At 40.2% G+C, this 13647-nt stretch overlaps 1 protein-coding gene across 1 annotated transcript in view; it reads right to left on the bottom strand.

Moving 5' to 3' along the window:
* LOC148093254 (uncharacterized) overlaps positions 1-12826 on the bottom strand; it is a 61489-nt gene extending 48663 nt beyond the window's left edge. Inside the window, exons 1-3 of the mRNA XM_087816134.1 lie at positions 12708-12826; positions 9224-9353; positions 8263-8347 (exon numbers count right to left, since the gene is read on the bottom strand). Coding sequence (XP_087672260.1) covers positions 8263-8347; positions 9224-9353; positions 12708-12826 — 334 coding nt within the window. The remainder of the gene's footprint in view (positions 1-8262; positions 8348-9223; positions 9354-12707) is intronic.
* Positions 12827-13647: the final 821 nt, after the last annotated feature.

Genomic DNA, 13647 nt, shown 5'->3' with positions numbered 1-13647 from the left:
ATAACATCTACTACCCATGAAGTCAAAGGCTCTGTAAACATCAATAAATACTGCAATCCTATATCACTCCTATTAGTTTTCTTCACAAAGTCTTAAAAAGCACAGCAATGGTCAATAGTGAAATAACTGTGACTAAAATTTTACATACTTCTCATGTAACTACCAGGCTAAAAAAAAAAACAATTTCTCAAGGAGGAAACTCCCATACATGGTGGGTTGAAAACACAGAAATTAATGAATCAATAATCTGGGAAAATGCTTTAAAATTTTGAGATAAATTGCTCAGATTCTATGCAGATGGAACCACATATACCAAGGAGCTGGTGAGAGCAAATATGTTTGTAAGGGTTAGAAAACTCTCATTAGAGATACAGCGGCATAAAATCTTCATTGGCTGTGTTAGGGAATTTCAGTGTGTTAGTCAGCTGCTCCATATGAGAGCACATTACCGGGAGACAGTTTGAGAAGGCCTGCATCAAAAATGTTTGGGGCCTGGCCGCGCGTGGCTCAGCGGTTGAGTGTCGACCTAGGATCCAGGCGATCGGGGTTCGATTCCTGGTCAGGGCACATGCCCGGGTTGCGGGCTTGATCAATGACCCTCTCATCATTGATGTTTCTATCTCTCTCTCTCCCTCTCCTTTCCTCTCTCTGAAATTAATAAAGATATATTTTTTTAAAAAATGTTTGGGGCAGTTGCTGTTGGTTTATCGCATTTCCAAATGCAAACCTCTCTGGTAACTGTCAAAATCTGGGTTCACATCTTCATTATTATGTTCAAGTAACGGTGCCTTTGACCCAAAATTTGCCCTTGTTACTATCTCTATTACCAGGACCTCCAGTAGGTTTTATTTTATGGAGGGTTCGAAGAAGCAATAACAGATTTACAATACCCTCTGTATTCCATCTGGCATCGACCTCTGTAACGCGACCAAGGCATTTTCACCGCGCTGTGTTTTCAAACAAGGAATTATAAAAGCTACGCCTGTATTTGTTTAAAACACAACAGCAATAACAAAGACGCTGCTTTCACTTTTCAACAGTCCACTGATAGGAGATGAGAAGTGTGTGCCCGTGCGTGTGTTTCACTTGCGCACACACGCTTCTCAGGAGCTAAAGAAAGTTGACTACCCCCATTCCGCCTCACTCTTTCCAATCACACAAATGCGTTTGTTAAGTTATAAAGACAAGAGCTATAAGACAGCTTTACAACGACAATGCCAAAGGTTAAAGTGAAGGTGAAGGATTATTGTCACCCCGCTCGAAATACCCTGAAATTGCTGGTGGGTAGGAGAGGCTGCCTGGCATAGCAAACCATCTTAGAGGTTGCTCTGAATCAAAACTATGATCTGAGGCCCTATGACCAAATGAGGAAAGTGGTATTTTTGAGAGGAGCTGCTTCCTCAAATTATGCTCCACAGTGCCATGAGATCAGCTCTCTCGGGCAGTCTTCGGTGCCACCCTGCCACTCACCTCCGTATATAATTGTTTTCTTCCACATTTTCTCACCTTCCTCCTTCTCTCACCTCTTCACTCCCTAACCCAGTCCCCTCTCTTTATGTTTTCTTTCCCCTCTGCTTCAGCATGGGCTCTGTCACCCGGGCCTCAAACTGTTTTTGCTTTGCTTTGGTTTGATATTCTAGTCTGAACTGGCCCCATCAGTCATTTTCAATCATTTTCTATCCCCATCCACATGAGGGATGTAGCAGGAGTCTGCTCAGCATTCAAGGCTCTCTTCAGCACTAATTTTAGGATTTTAGGGCATGTGAGATTCTTCCACGGACAGGAAAACTCCCTAGGTCGACGAGTTGTTCTAAATGCTTCCAGTGAAGGTCAGATGAGCATGTTTTCCAACATTCTCCCCCACCCCGCCCAAGTGGGGTATCTCTGCCCTAGAGATTGCCACCCAAAGTGGGGTCCAGAGGCTAGCAACACTGGCATCACCTGGAAAGCTGTTGGAAATCCAGGTTCTCAGGCCCCGACCCAAGACCCAGTGCATCGAAATCTGCCTTTTAACTAGATCCTCACATTAAAGTCTGAGAAACACTGCTCTGCTGTGATAGGAATACAGTAAAACACAGCACACCTCATGGTACAGGTGTCATTCAGCTTTTAATAGGAACAAATGTGATGGAATATTATGATCTTTGGAGTAAATTAGGCTGTTTTTTATCTCTAACATTTAGTAACTGAATCTTCAGCAAATTATTTAACCTTCTGGAACCTCAATTAACTTATGTGTAAATGGAAATAATAATACCTGTCTTGCAGAGATAGTTCATATATACTTCTTAGCACAGTGCCATGCATAGAATAGTTGTGGAATAAATTTTTAAACTTAACCATTGAAATTATTATTAATATTATTATTGTCATCATTTAATCCAACAGAGCTTCATATATCATTAAAAATTATTCATATCAAGTTACACAGACACACTTCTCATCTTTCCAAAGCTTACAACATTAAATGGGCAATAACCACATGAAACAATTGCACACAAAGAAAGAAATGTGCTGACAAGATAACACATTCATTCAGCTGTTTGTGCTGAAATTTTAGTGAGCATGAGGTAGGGTTTATTAGTGCAACCCACTGATTAAATAGCATTATCTGAGTCATAAACTACAAAATCAGGAAACCACTAAAACTTGATGAGATTAAAACTTCACCAAATAAAAAATGCATCAAAGACGAGTCAAAATTTGGTACCAAAGAGTCTTTATCCTATTAGATAACCTTTTTTCTTTTTTCCTTTTTTTTTTACCAGAGTGTCAACAATAATCTCTAATGGAATATTTAATGAACTAATGTAATCTGAGTTGACTAAAATAAATAGAAATTTCTTATAAGCTCAAGCTAAACAGCTAATTAAATGTACCAAACATAAGTGGCATACTTTCTAATCCAGCACCAGAAGCAGAATGTCAGAAAACCTTTTTACTCTACTCTAACTGAAAAATAAACAGATAGATATCCAAGGAGAACAGAGCTACCCACCCACCCACCATGCAACTGGGCTACTTATACCTATTCTAGGTAGGAGCCCTTGCCATTGTCAAATCTGAAAATTAGGAGTAGAAATAAATAAAAACATTTTTAACTTATTTCAAGCTCTCCTCTTTAGTACTTTACATTCAACTCCCAATCTCCAACGTGCTTTAATTATATTCAAAACTATAATTTTAATAAAAGATTGCTTATACTGCTTGTATACAATCAAATGTCCTTTTGTAGCTACTTTATCAGAAATTGAGGTAACTGTGAGTCTTTCCCTAAATATGCCCCCTTCCTACTATGTTTGCATTAGTTAAGCTTAGATGTCTAAATAATCGAAACTCATTTCCAATTAGCTTTTACCAAGACCACTTCTCAGCTTTCCCAGTAGTTGTGTTAAAATTACTAACATCATTTACGTCTTTATCAATGTTTCAATATTAGTAAATTTTATTAATTTGGCTAATCCAAATAGCATTCTGATTTATAAAAATTAATTTGAGGTGTATGTTAATAAAACAGTTCATCATTTGAGGTTTATAGTAGATTTTGGTGGGAATTCACTTCAAAATTCCTGGTATATGTGACAGAAAAATGTTAAAATCTGAAGTTCTCAATGCAGACACCTCTTTACCTATTATTCATTCTGGACAGGACTCCCAGACCAGAGGTGGCATCTAGGGAGCCTGGAAACCCAAGGACTCGCTGTAAACCCAGTCATGGGTAGAACTCCAAGGCTGAATTAATTTATAAAGTAGAATATAATTGATTTTTGAGGTATCAAACACCCTTTATTCTGTTTCCTCTTTGCCTGTGCTTATGCTATGTTTTGGTTTGTTTTTAGGTCAATTTTCAGTCTGGAGAAGGGGGTTATGTTCTCAGACAACTAAGATGTCAAGGGACTAGAAATAGAACAGACAATGGAAAGGACTTCCATTCACCCACCCATTGATTCACTTATTCACTATAAATTTGGGGGGGAAATATCACTGTTTTGCTGTTAAAATGGTGACATAAAATATATTTTCATTAACAAGGGGAAGAAGAAATTAACCAATGATTATTAAAAATCTTGGTTTCTGGGATTTTATTAATAACTGCTTATTTGGATGCTGTGATGTACCAATCACTGGCAATTGATGAGCAAGACAGCAGGATTCCTGTCCTCATGGATCTTAAAATCTAGTGAAGCAGGAAGAGAAATAAAGTGGAGATCAGAATGTGGCACTCAGAGTACACAGTCCCATGGGGAGATGAGAGAGGGGACCAGCCCAGCATGGAGGCGCCAGAAAGTCCTTCTCAGGAGCAAGGAGGGTGTCCAGGTTGAAACCTGCAGGGTGTTGATACATAGTTATTGCCATTAATGATCAAAGCAATAAAAAGTAAAACAATAATAACATACAACTTGTTTATACGATATTACTTGGCATGATTTAAAAGAAGAATAACATCCTGTACTGGTGAGGGTTTGAGAGTGGGGAAAGCAGCCTGAGAAAGTACTGGTGAGAAGGAAAGAATTGGTATTGTCACTCGTAGTAGCAATATACACTGAAAAACATAAAAATGTATATAACTTTTTTAAAAATATTTTTATTGATTTTTAGAAAGAGAGCGAGACATTGACCAGCTGCCTCCCATACGACCCCTGCTGGAGACCCGGCCCACAGCCTGGCATGTGCCCTGACTGGGAAGTGAGCCGGCGGCCTTCCGGGGCGCAGGACGCTGCCCAGCCGGCAAAGGCCATACATAACTTTTGGCCGAAATACCAATTCTAGGTGTTTACTCTGAAGAAAAATTAAAGACAAGGGTACACATTATATACGATATCATCTAAGTACATGCCGATGTATATAAGTACGTGCTGATGATTAAATAAATCATATACATTCCTATAATGTAATACTATTAAGTCCTTAAAACAGTGTAATAAAGAAATATATATTGACATGAATTCAGTCATGATATAGTCAACGAAATAAGATTTGTTAAGAAAATATATACATATACACACAAAAGCTCTGGAAAGATACAAAACAGCGTGATAAAGTTATCTATGGGTGACAGAGTTATGAATACTTTCTCCTTTATGACTTTTTGTGTGTCTCTATTTTCTAATGTTTTACATGGAAAATATGCTGCTTTTATAATAAGAAAAAGATTATGGGACCAGAAAAAAACTGTTAAATTCTAAATATTTATAATCTCAACCTCCTCTCACCTCCTAAAGAGAACAGATACTGAGAGAGATGGTCCATTTTGCTGCACCGACGGAGAGGCGAAGACAAACGGGAGAGGCGAGAGAGGCTGGGTTTCTCCACATAGGCCCTACATGGTGCCACCCAGAGGAGCAAAAACTATGATCCTGGAAAGAGACACAGGCAGAAAGAATGGAAGACAGAGAAGAAAGAGAAAAGAGGAAATAGAGGTGAGTGCTAAGCAGCTGCTACACTTACTTGAACTTTGGAAAAGTTTTGCCATGTCCTACGAGGTGTCGCCCTCTTGAGGGCTCATCAAAAAATCTTTAGAAAACCCCTCATACTGGGATGTGTGTATTTTAGAGAAGCCACAAGTGAAAACAGCCATTTTCCTGTTAAAATGAACAGTTTCCCAGAAGAGAAAAAAAATGTAAGTTTTATAATGATGTGACTGAGAACAACAACAAAAAAGGCTGAAAAGAAGATGACAACAGATTTTGTTTTTAAATGTATGAAAGCCGAAGGCCGCCTGTGGGAATCTCGGAGCTGTCTTAGAGCTGGCGACGCCTTGGGTGGCTAAAAGCAGGGTGCTGCGGGAGGAAGGAAACAAGGGGGGCCGCCCGCACAGCAAAGCCAGGGGTGGGCCGGGCGCCCCGCACGCCGCAGAGCGCTGTCCTCAAAGGTTGGGCAGGCCTGCGAACAGCAGGAGCCCTGAACCCAGACGACTTAAAAATCCTACGTCTTTCACATCAAGAGAAAGTGCTGGTTGCAGAGGAACAAGATAATGCAAGAGCTTAAGGAAGAAAAAAAAGGAGGTTTTGAGGAAGCCTATATATTACGAAGATAAAGCCCACCTAAGGCTGAGGTTCTCACCAACACAGCCAAAATGATCTTTTTAAAAACGTACCAGCTTCTGTCACTCTTCCATACAAATCTCTCTCACCTTCTACAAGTCCCACCCTAACAACCATATTTACGTGCAACCAGTTTTCCCACTAAGCCTCACCCCTTAAAATCTGCTCTATTTTTCCCCATAATATTCACTTTCTAACTTCCAGCTTATGTGATATGTTTATTATTTTATTGTCTGTCTCCCCAACAGAGGCAGAGCTTTTTGTTTATCTAGGCACTGATACATTCTAAGCATCTAGAAGAGTGCCTAGGACTCTGTTTTGAGAGATAATTTTCAATAAATAAATTAGTAAGTAAAGCTGTATGCTTGTTTCAGTCCTCAACATTAACTCAGAAATCTGGTTACCTTTAGATTAACCATGCAAACTAAGTATAAGAAAACCTAAAATAATTATAAGAACTTAAAATGATTCTGTTGGAGTATTTGGAGTTTTACTATCAAATAAATATTAGAATTGTTATACGGTGCCTATTAGCATCATTTCTAAGCGCTCTTTTTTCTGTAAGATCTTGATGGTAAAAAAAAAGGCTTTTAATTTTATGACTAGGTTTCAGTTTCCTTACCTGTAAACTGAGAAGATTGCACTAAATCATCAAAATGATCTCTTCCAAAGGGTTGCAATTCCATACTTAAAATTTTTCAGGTGTTTCCTCCCATATCCAAGTCAGAAATATTGCCAGTCCTAGCCCCTCACATAACTTATCGACTGGCATGTTTTTCTATAAACTGCATTTAATTCATAGTCTCACCTTCTCTGAATTCTTCTACAAAATAAAAAATCTAAGCTTATATTTATAAATACATAAAAGCAAGAAAGACAGAGCAGACAGGCTTTCCTTAACTGGAGAAAGCCTCTGAATTTTGGAATTATTAAACATGCTAAGATGCTGAAGCAGAATCACCATTCATAAAACAAGACTGTATAGAAGAGTTCCACGAGGCAACATTTGTGTGCAGTAAGTTTGAGAGAGGAGAGATTTCTCCTCTTGTTTTCTCCTTCAACCTCTTTTCTGATAAGTGCTTTCTTTGCATAACAAGGTAAAGTTTACAAAATCCAGTTCCCGGCATTATATTCTGTGTCTTACTATTACTTTGAAGGTGTCTGTTCTCAAGTCTTAATGGCTTCATGCAGCGTGGTGAAAATGTGAGGAGACACTAAAATTCCTAGTTCAACAGCTGTCGCACCTTTTATAATCATTTTAAACCCATTAAAAAAAAAATCTGTAAATTCAGCTCTGGTTGAATTAGTGACAAGAAGCTATGATTTTGTGAGACCATACATATGTAATATAACCGCTTGTCCAAAAAAAAAGGAGTTAATAAGTTTTACATATATTTCAATGCACCTCTTCTGTCATTCAACCTGAATGGATAAATAACATTTTTTCATGCCTTCAAAATATGAGGCGATATTACATCTTAAAGTGTATGCATGTCGGAGTTACTGCTTGATCAATGAACAATTAAACCTGTTTAACATGTTGCACTCATCTTCACATTAATTTGCCTGGAGTGAAAACAAGAGCGCCACACAAGATTGATCAAATGACTTTTAAGTCCCCGATGCTAAATTGCTGCGGAATACAAATGGAGGTGCATTATAGCCACACGGGCGCTCGATGGGTCCTAATGAGCAGGTGCCACGGCGCTGACTGCAGCTTGCAGCGCACCGCCCGCGGATTAGAGACGGCCCCGCGCTGCAGCTACGCTCGGTGCTGGATCCACCGAAGCCTCAATTAGACGGTAAATGAATGTGCTCTGGATGAGTGTATTTAGAAACAGATTAAATTATTTTAGAAATGAATTTGTTCTTTGGGTCAGAATTCTCAAATGCCCCTGATTTTCCATCAGAAATTATTCTTTCTTTGGCTGGGGGATACCAGACTATGATTTCCAAAGACCCGATAAGAATTCAAGGTAAATGAACCACCATGCGCCCTCCTCTTCCATTAGGTATCTTGGATTCCTTCTTCCAGAGGCCACTCGAGTACGAGATTATAATGGCATAAAATAAGCGCCAAGAGAAAGAATGTTAAGGCGGCCTCCACATCAAAACGAGCACTTCCCTCACTTGTCCAAGAACCAGGACTTCTAGGGACGAAAGACTGTCAAATCCTCAGTAGTTTCTGTCAAAGTTACAAGTACTATTTCCTACTAACTTTCCATTTTTTTGGCAGTTCCGAAGCCCTTTTCTGCGATCCGGTTGGCAGCCCACTCACTGTTTCTGTAGTTTACTGTGTTCACCTATAAGATCAAAGAAATGGGAAAATTTCCTCTGGATGTTTCAGAAACTTCTGTGTGCGCCAGCACAAATGGGTTGGGGAAGCATTTTATCCAGATGCTATATCTAAGTGCAGTTTATGTGAGAAGATACCAGTGAAAAGGCAGCAAGGCTCCAAAGTTTCAGACTCCTCAGAAAAATAGATGGCTGGCCATCAACCATCAGCGAAAGATACGGAGGGGCAGGAAATCAGAGGGCCTCCCGGTGAAGGAACAGCCTAATTAAGCACAAAAGCTTATTCATATTCTCAGTGAAGATCGGCTGTTCTATGCTGTGGTGACATAAAACACCAAAATGTCAAGGGCTTTAACACAACAAAAATGCTCCTCACTCACCCGAATCTGCTGTCCATCCTGGAGGCCTGGTCTGGGCTCAGGGTCCGCCTTGGTCTCCTTGTGGGGGAAGTTATAGCGGGGCCATCACTGCCCTTTGACCTGTGAGCTGCACCCAGGCCATGAGAGGCCCCTCCCCCCTCCCTTCCCTGTGGATTGTCCGCACTGCCCACCATTCCCATAGTGGGAGCTATTTTCAAGAACGTGCTGTTGAGACCATCTGGATGGTACAGGTGACTCACTACCACAAAAAGACTATAATAAACTTAAGATTCTGGCCCAGGTGCCGAGATCTACTCGTCTCGTGACTTGACTGGCCAGGACAGGCCTTGTGGGTAAGTCCCCTTGCTTGTGAAGCTACCTCCTGCCCAGCTGGAGTGCTCTGCCTCTTTCCCTGGGCTCTCCGCGCCCTCCACGTACGGGAGCCAGTTTGCAAAGCGGCACTCAGGGCCCCGTGATCACAAAGCAGGGGAGCAGCGAGCAGGGCAGTCTCCAGGGGTTAAGTACTTCGACCAAGTGCCGCATGGCACCTCTACTTGAATTCTGTTGGCTAAAGTGAGTTACATCATCACACCAAATCTCAAGGGGACGTGGAAATACGGTCTCTTTCCCACCCCGATGCCCCAACCTCATGTGCCTGGAAAAACGGAAACACAGGCAAACCACCCAAATACGTTCCTCATCCCGGAAAATTAAACAGACCAAGTTTCCCTTCTCGATGTCAAGCTGCTCCATCCCCCGGCCTGTTTACTCTGTCCCAGTCTGTTCTGTCCCAACACGTCTATGTGGAATTATGGAATACAAATTGGCATGGGAATATGAGTGAAGCAGATGGGTCAATTAAGAATGGTGGGATGAATATTTACATAAAAACACGATTATTTTTTACTTAATAACAAGGCAAATAAGGAAAAAGAAATTCAGACATTTATTTTGAATGAATTTTGATAGGTAAAATTATCTTCATTTATTAAAGCGAACTAAGGAATAATCGATTGAGTTGAAAAGTACATGAAAATAAAAATGTAAAACAATGTTATGTTACTATTCCTAAATCCAAAATTGTGATTTGGATAAAATATGTAATTCAATTTTAGACTTTTATCAAGACAAATGCCTTATTCAACAATAAGATCATTTGTAAGAAAAATCTAAACTATATAATTTTAGGACTAGCTAGATGCACAAAATTTTTTAGAGCATAATTAACAATAAAAACCAAAATCTTCACAGATTCCTTTGTCTCATCCAATACCCTACAATTGATTACTTTTATTAGTGAGTAGTCTTAGGAGATTTAAAAGTTGATTTATATCATCAGCAGATTTAACAGATGAACCTACATTTGAAAAAGCAAGAATGTCCTTTCCTATAGTATGATGTATAAAACTTCATAGGAGTTTCAAGCATTTAGGTTTTGATATTTTCATCCTTCTGTCTCTATAAATTTACGCTAACTTTTATAGTGCATAATTAGAAGAGACAAAATAGGTATCCCATGTATGACACTGAGCCCCACACAAGCTTAAAGGGTTGCACTTGCTTTGTAGTGAGGAATTGCATGACATCAAAGAGATATCATGACTTGCCAAGGTCACACAGCCAGGCTGGGACTGAGTCAAAGATCTAAGCCTGAACTAAGGTCTCTCTGACTACAAAACCCAGGTCATGTCCCCTCTGCCACACATCACTCATGGTGACAGACTCCAGACTTTGCCCTGGGACTTCATACAGGTTGATACTAAAGAATATGGTTTAATCTCCACTTTATCTCATATATTTTTAAAGCTTGAATAAATATGCATAAGCTGAAATGTAGAAGGCTTATCAAAGTCTAAAAATAATATCATCCAAAAATTACCCACATTTTTAAATGGCTGCATAAAAAGTGAAAGCTCTGATTAACCTTATTGTTTGCAATTCATTGTTAAAAGGCAAACATAATTTTAAAGACTTTGCTTGATGGGAGTAATAATACAAAAAAAATTTAAGTCTCTCTTTCAGCAGTTTTAAAAGAATAGCAGAAAAATGGGCTGGTTGTTAAGTTCTGAGAAAGTTCTCTCAATTTCATCTACATAAACATGTGACTGTTTTAAAACAAATATCCCAAAGGGGGATTCAAACCAAACCTCACCTCCTCCTATTCTCAGCTTGTCGCCTGCCTTTTGTACATCTTCTACCACAGCACCACATACACTTTCTTTTCAACAAGCAACATTTAAATGCTTATTTTCCTCTCACCTCTTTCCAGATTTAACCAGGATGAGAACCGTCATTCGAGGCTCACTACGGTGCTCCATGCTTTACAATCATTCCTGTGATCTGAGAGGCTGCAAACAGCCCCGACGTTTACCTGGGGCTCACAGCTCTGGTCAAGAGAAACACCACACAACTGAGACAAGAATGTTTACTATCATGAAAAATCTCAACTCTGACACCAGAGTGTATCTTTAATTGATGGTTATCATTGCCTTCACTGCCATAATGCTATGCAGTGTTGAAAAGAATGGTTTGATAACTAGCTTGGTTGAGGCATCTCAACTTACACAAAATATTTAATGCAGAAAAAATATTTTAATGTCCCAGGAACTTGTACCAGGCAGCTCTGTGGAAACCCACTCTCAGCAGACATTTCAGTGGGATTCCATAATTTTTCAGTCATTTTTAATAATTAAGGCAGTGTCATTGTGTATCATCCTCACCATTTTGAAGTTTCAATCCAATTTTTGGACCTGGCCTAATCTCAAGTGGCTTTCCTGGGTACTGGGAGTCCCTTGGGGGCTTAGCTACAACTCTGGCTCCTGCATCTCTTTGCCTCACGTGAAGCAGCTTCCAGGACCATCTGTCCTCGGTAACTCCCCATTTCAGGGCCTTCCCGTTCAAACAACTCTGTGGTCTCTTTCTCCTGGACCGTGGAATCCAAGAAGGTGCTCTTTTCCCTTTCAGCCTCCCTGTGCTACCGTGCTCTCCACACCCAGTATTTTTTTCTCAATCACTAGTAGCAGTCACCTTATATCTGGAAGATAGAATTAAAGCCTTGGGACTGGATAAGATCGTGTAGGTTGAATGTGTACAGTGACATGTTTAGTTACAGCATTTAGATACAGCATTTAAAATGCAGAAAGGAGGCAAAACCAGTAAAGGAAACTAACAAGGAATGGCCAGCAAGGTAGGAGGGAAAATGCAAGGGAGGGTGTGATACGGTGGAAACCAAAGGAAAAGTGTTTGAGGGGAAAGATAGTAGCCATTGATGTAAAATTCTGAGGATAGGCTAGGGAAGGGAATAGAGAGCTGATCCTGGGACCTAGACCATGGAGATCACTGGTAGCCCATGAAATAATCTCTGAGAAATGGGTGATGGGGCAGGTAGAAGCCACATTGGCATTAAAAGAATGGATGAGGGGGTGACATCATGGACCCTAAAATCCTCTTTCAAGTATACATGATTTTCCTTCCCTGTGGTTTCAGTTACCCTTGGTCAATGAAAGATCCAAAAATACTAAGTGGAGAATTCCAGAAATAAACAATTCATAACTTATAAATGCACTGAGTAGCATGATGAAATATTCCACCTTCCTGCTCTGTCCCGCCCAGCATGTGAATCCTCCCTTTGTCAATTGTCTCCATGCTGTAGACGCTCCCTACCCATGAGCCTCTGAGTAGACGTATCAAGGTATCAGATGGACCATCGCTGTCTGGCAGTGCTTGTATTCAAGTCACCCTTATTTTACTTAATGATGCCCCCAAAGTGCAAGAGTAGGGTTACAGGCAATTTGGACATGTCAAAGAGGAGCTGTAGAATGCTTCCTTTAAGCGAAAGGTATGTATGCATAGGAAAAAAACCACATAGTATATATAGGGTTTGGTGCTAACCATGGTTTCGGGCATCCACTGGTTGTCCTTAAACATATCCTGTCAATAAGGAGGGACCTACTATATTTGCTCCTGCTACCAAAAGTTGCATGTGCGGCTGTGGTCCCACCAACCATACCTGCTGTGGGTTTCAGTGTTCACCCAGCAGCCCTCCTGCTGGACCACAGAGTCCTGTGGGGATCCAGTTCTTCCTTTTTCTGTGGGTGGCAGGCCCTTCTCACTCTCCACCACAGTCATGTTGGTTTTATCCATTAAAAACAATACTCTTTTTGGTATTCTGAAAAATAGTATGTCTGTGATACAGATTGCTAATCTAGCAGTCTGCTCAATGGGAGATATGATGTCTGTTTCTAGATTGCCTCATGGTTGAAATATAAAAGAAGGTCAATGTGATCTTGTACTCCAGTATTGGAGGACATCAGCATGCTGAGGAGTCAGGAATTCTCAGGATAGCCAAAATAAATGCCTATTAAAATAAAAAGTGAGGCCTGTGGCCAGTGTGGTTCAGTTGGTTGAGCATTGTCCCATGAATCCAGAAGGTCATGGTTCAATTCCCTGTCAGGGCACATGCCCAGCTTGTGGGCTCAATCCCCAGTAGGGAGCCTGCAGGAGGCAGCCGATCAATGTTTCTCTCTCATTGATGTCTCTCTCTCTCCCTATCCCTTTCTCTCTCTGAAATCAATTTTAAAAGTATTTAAAATGAAAAGTGAGTAAGTGACAAATGCCAGGGGAAAATATATCTGATTTTATCATGAGTGCCTTATTACTTGAGATGTAGTCTTATGCAAATACATTTATTTTAACTATACATGATTATATTCTTACTTATTAGAGGCTATTTTAGCAGCTAATATTTTCTTCCTAATGGTGAGTTTTCAGTTGGAATGGGCTCTCTGCCAAAGCAGAAGCTGATGGACAAAGTTGTCTGATCTAAAATTAGAACATCCTTACTTCTATTTTATTTCAACAATGAAAGGTGCCATCAGAGGCCTTCTGCAAGTTAACCCCCGAGTAGAGAAGATCATTTGGATTGGGCTGTACTTGATATTCTATGTAAA

This window comes from Miniopterus natalensis, chromosome 4 (genome assembly GCF_054644295.1).
Source record: "Miniopterus natalensis isolate mMinNat1 chromosome 4, mMinNat1.hap1, whole genome shotgun sequence".
Taxonomy (NCBI): Eukaryota; Metazoa; Chordata; class Mammalia; order Chiroptera; family Miniopteridae; genus Miniopterus; species Miniopterus natalensis.
This window is presented reverse-complemented; position numbering and strand designations above follow the sequence as displayed.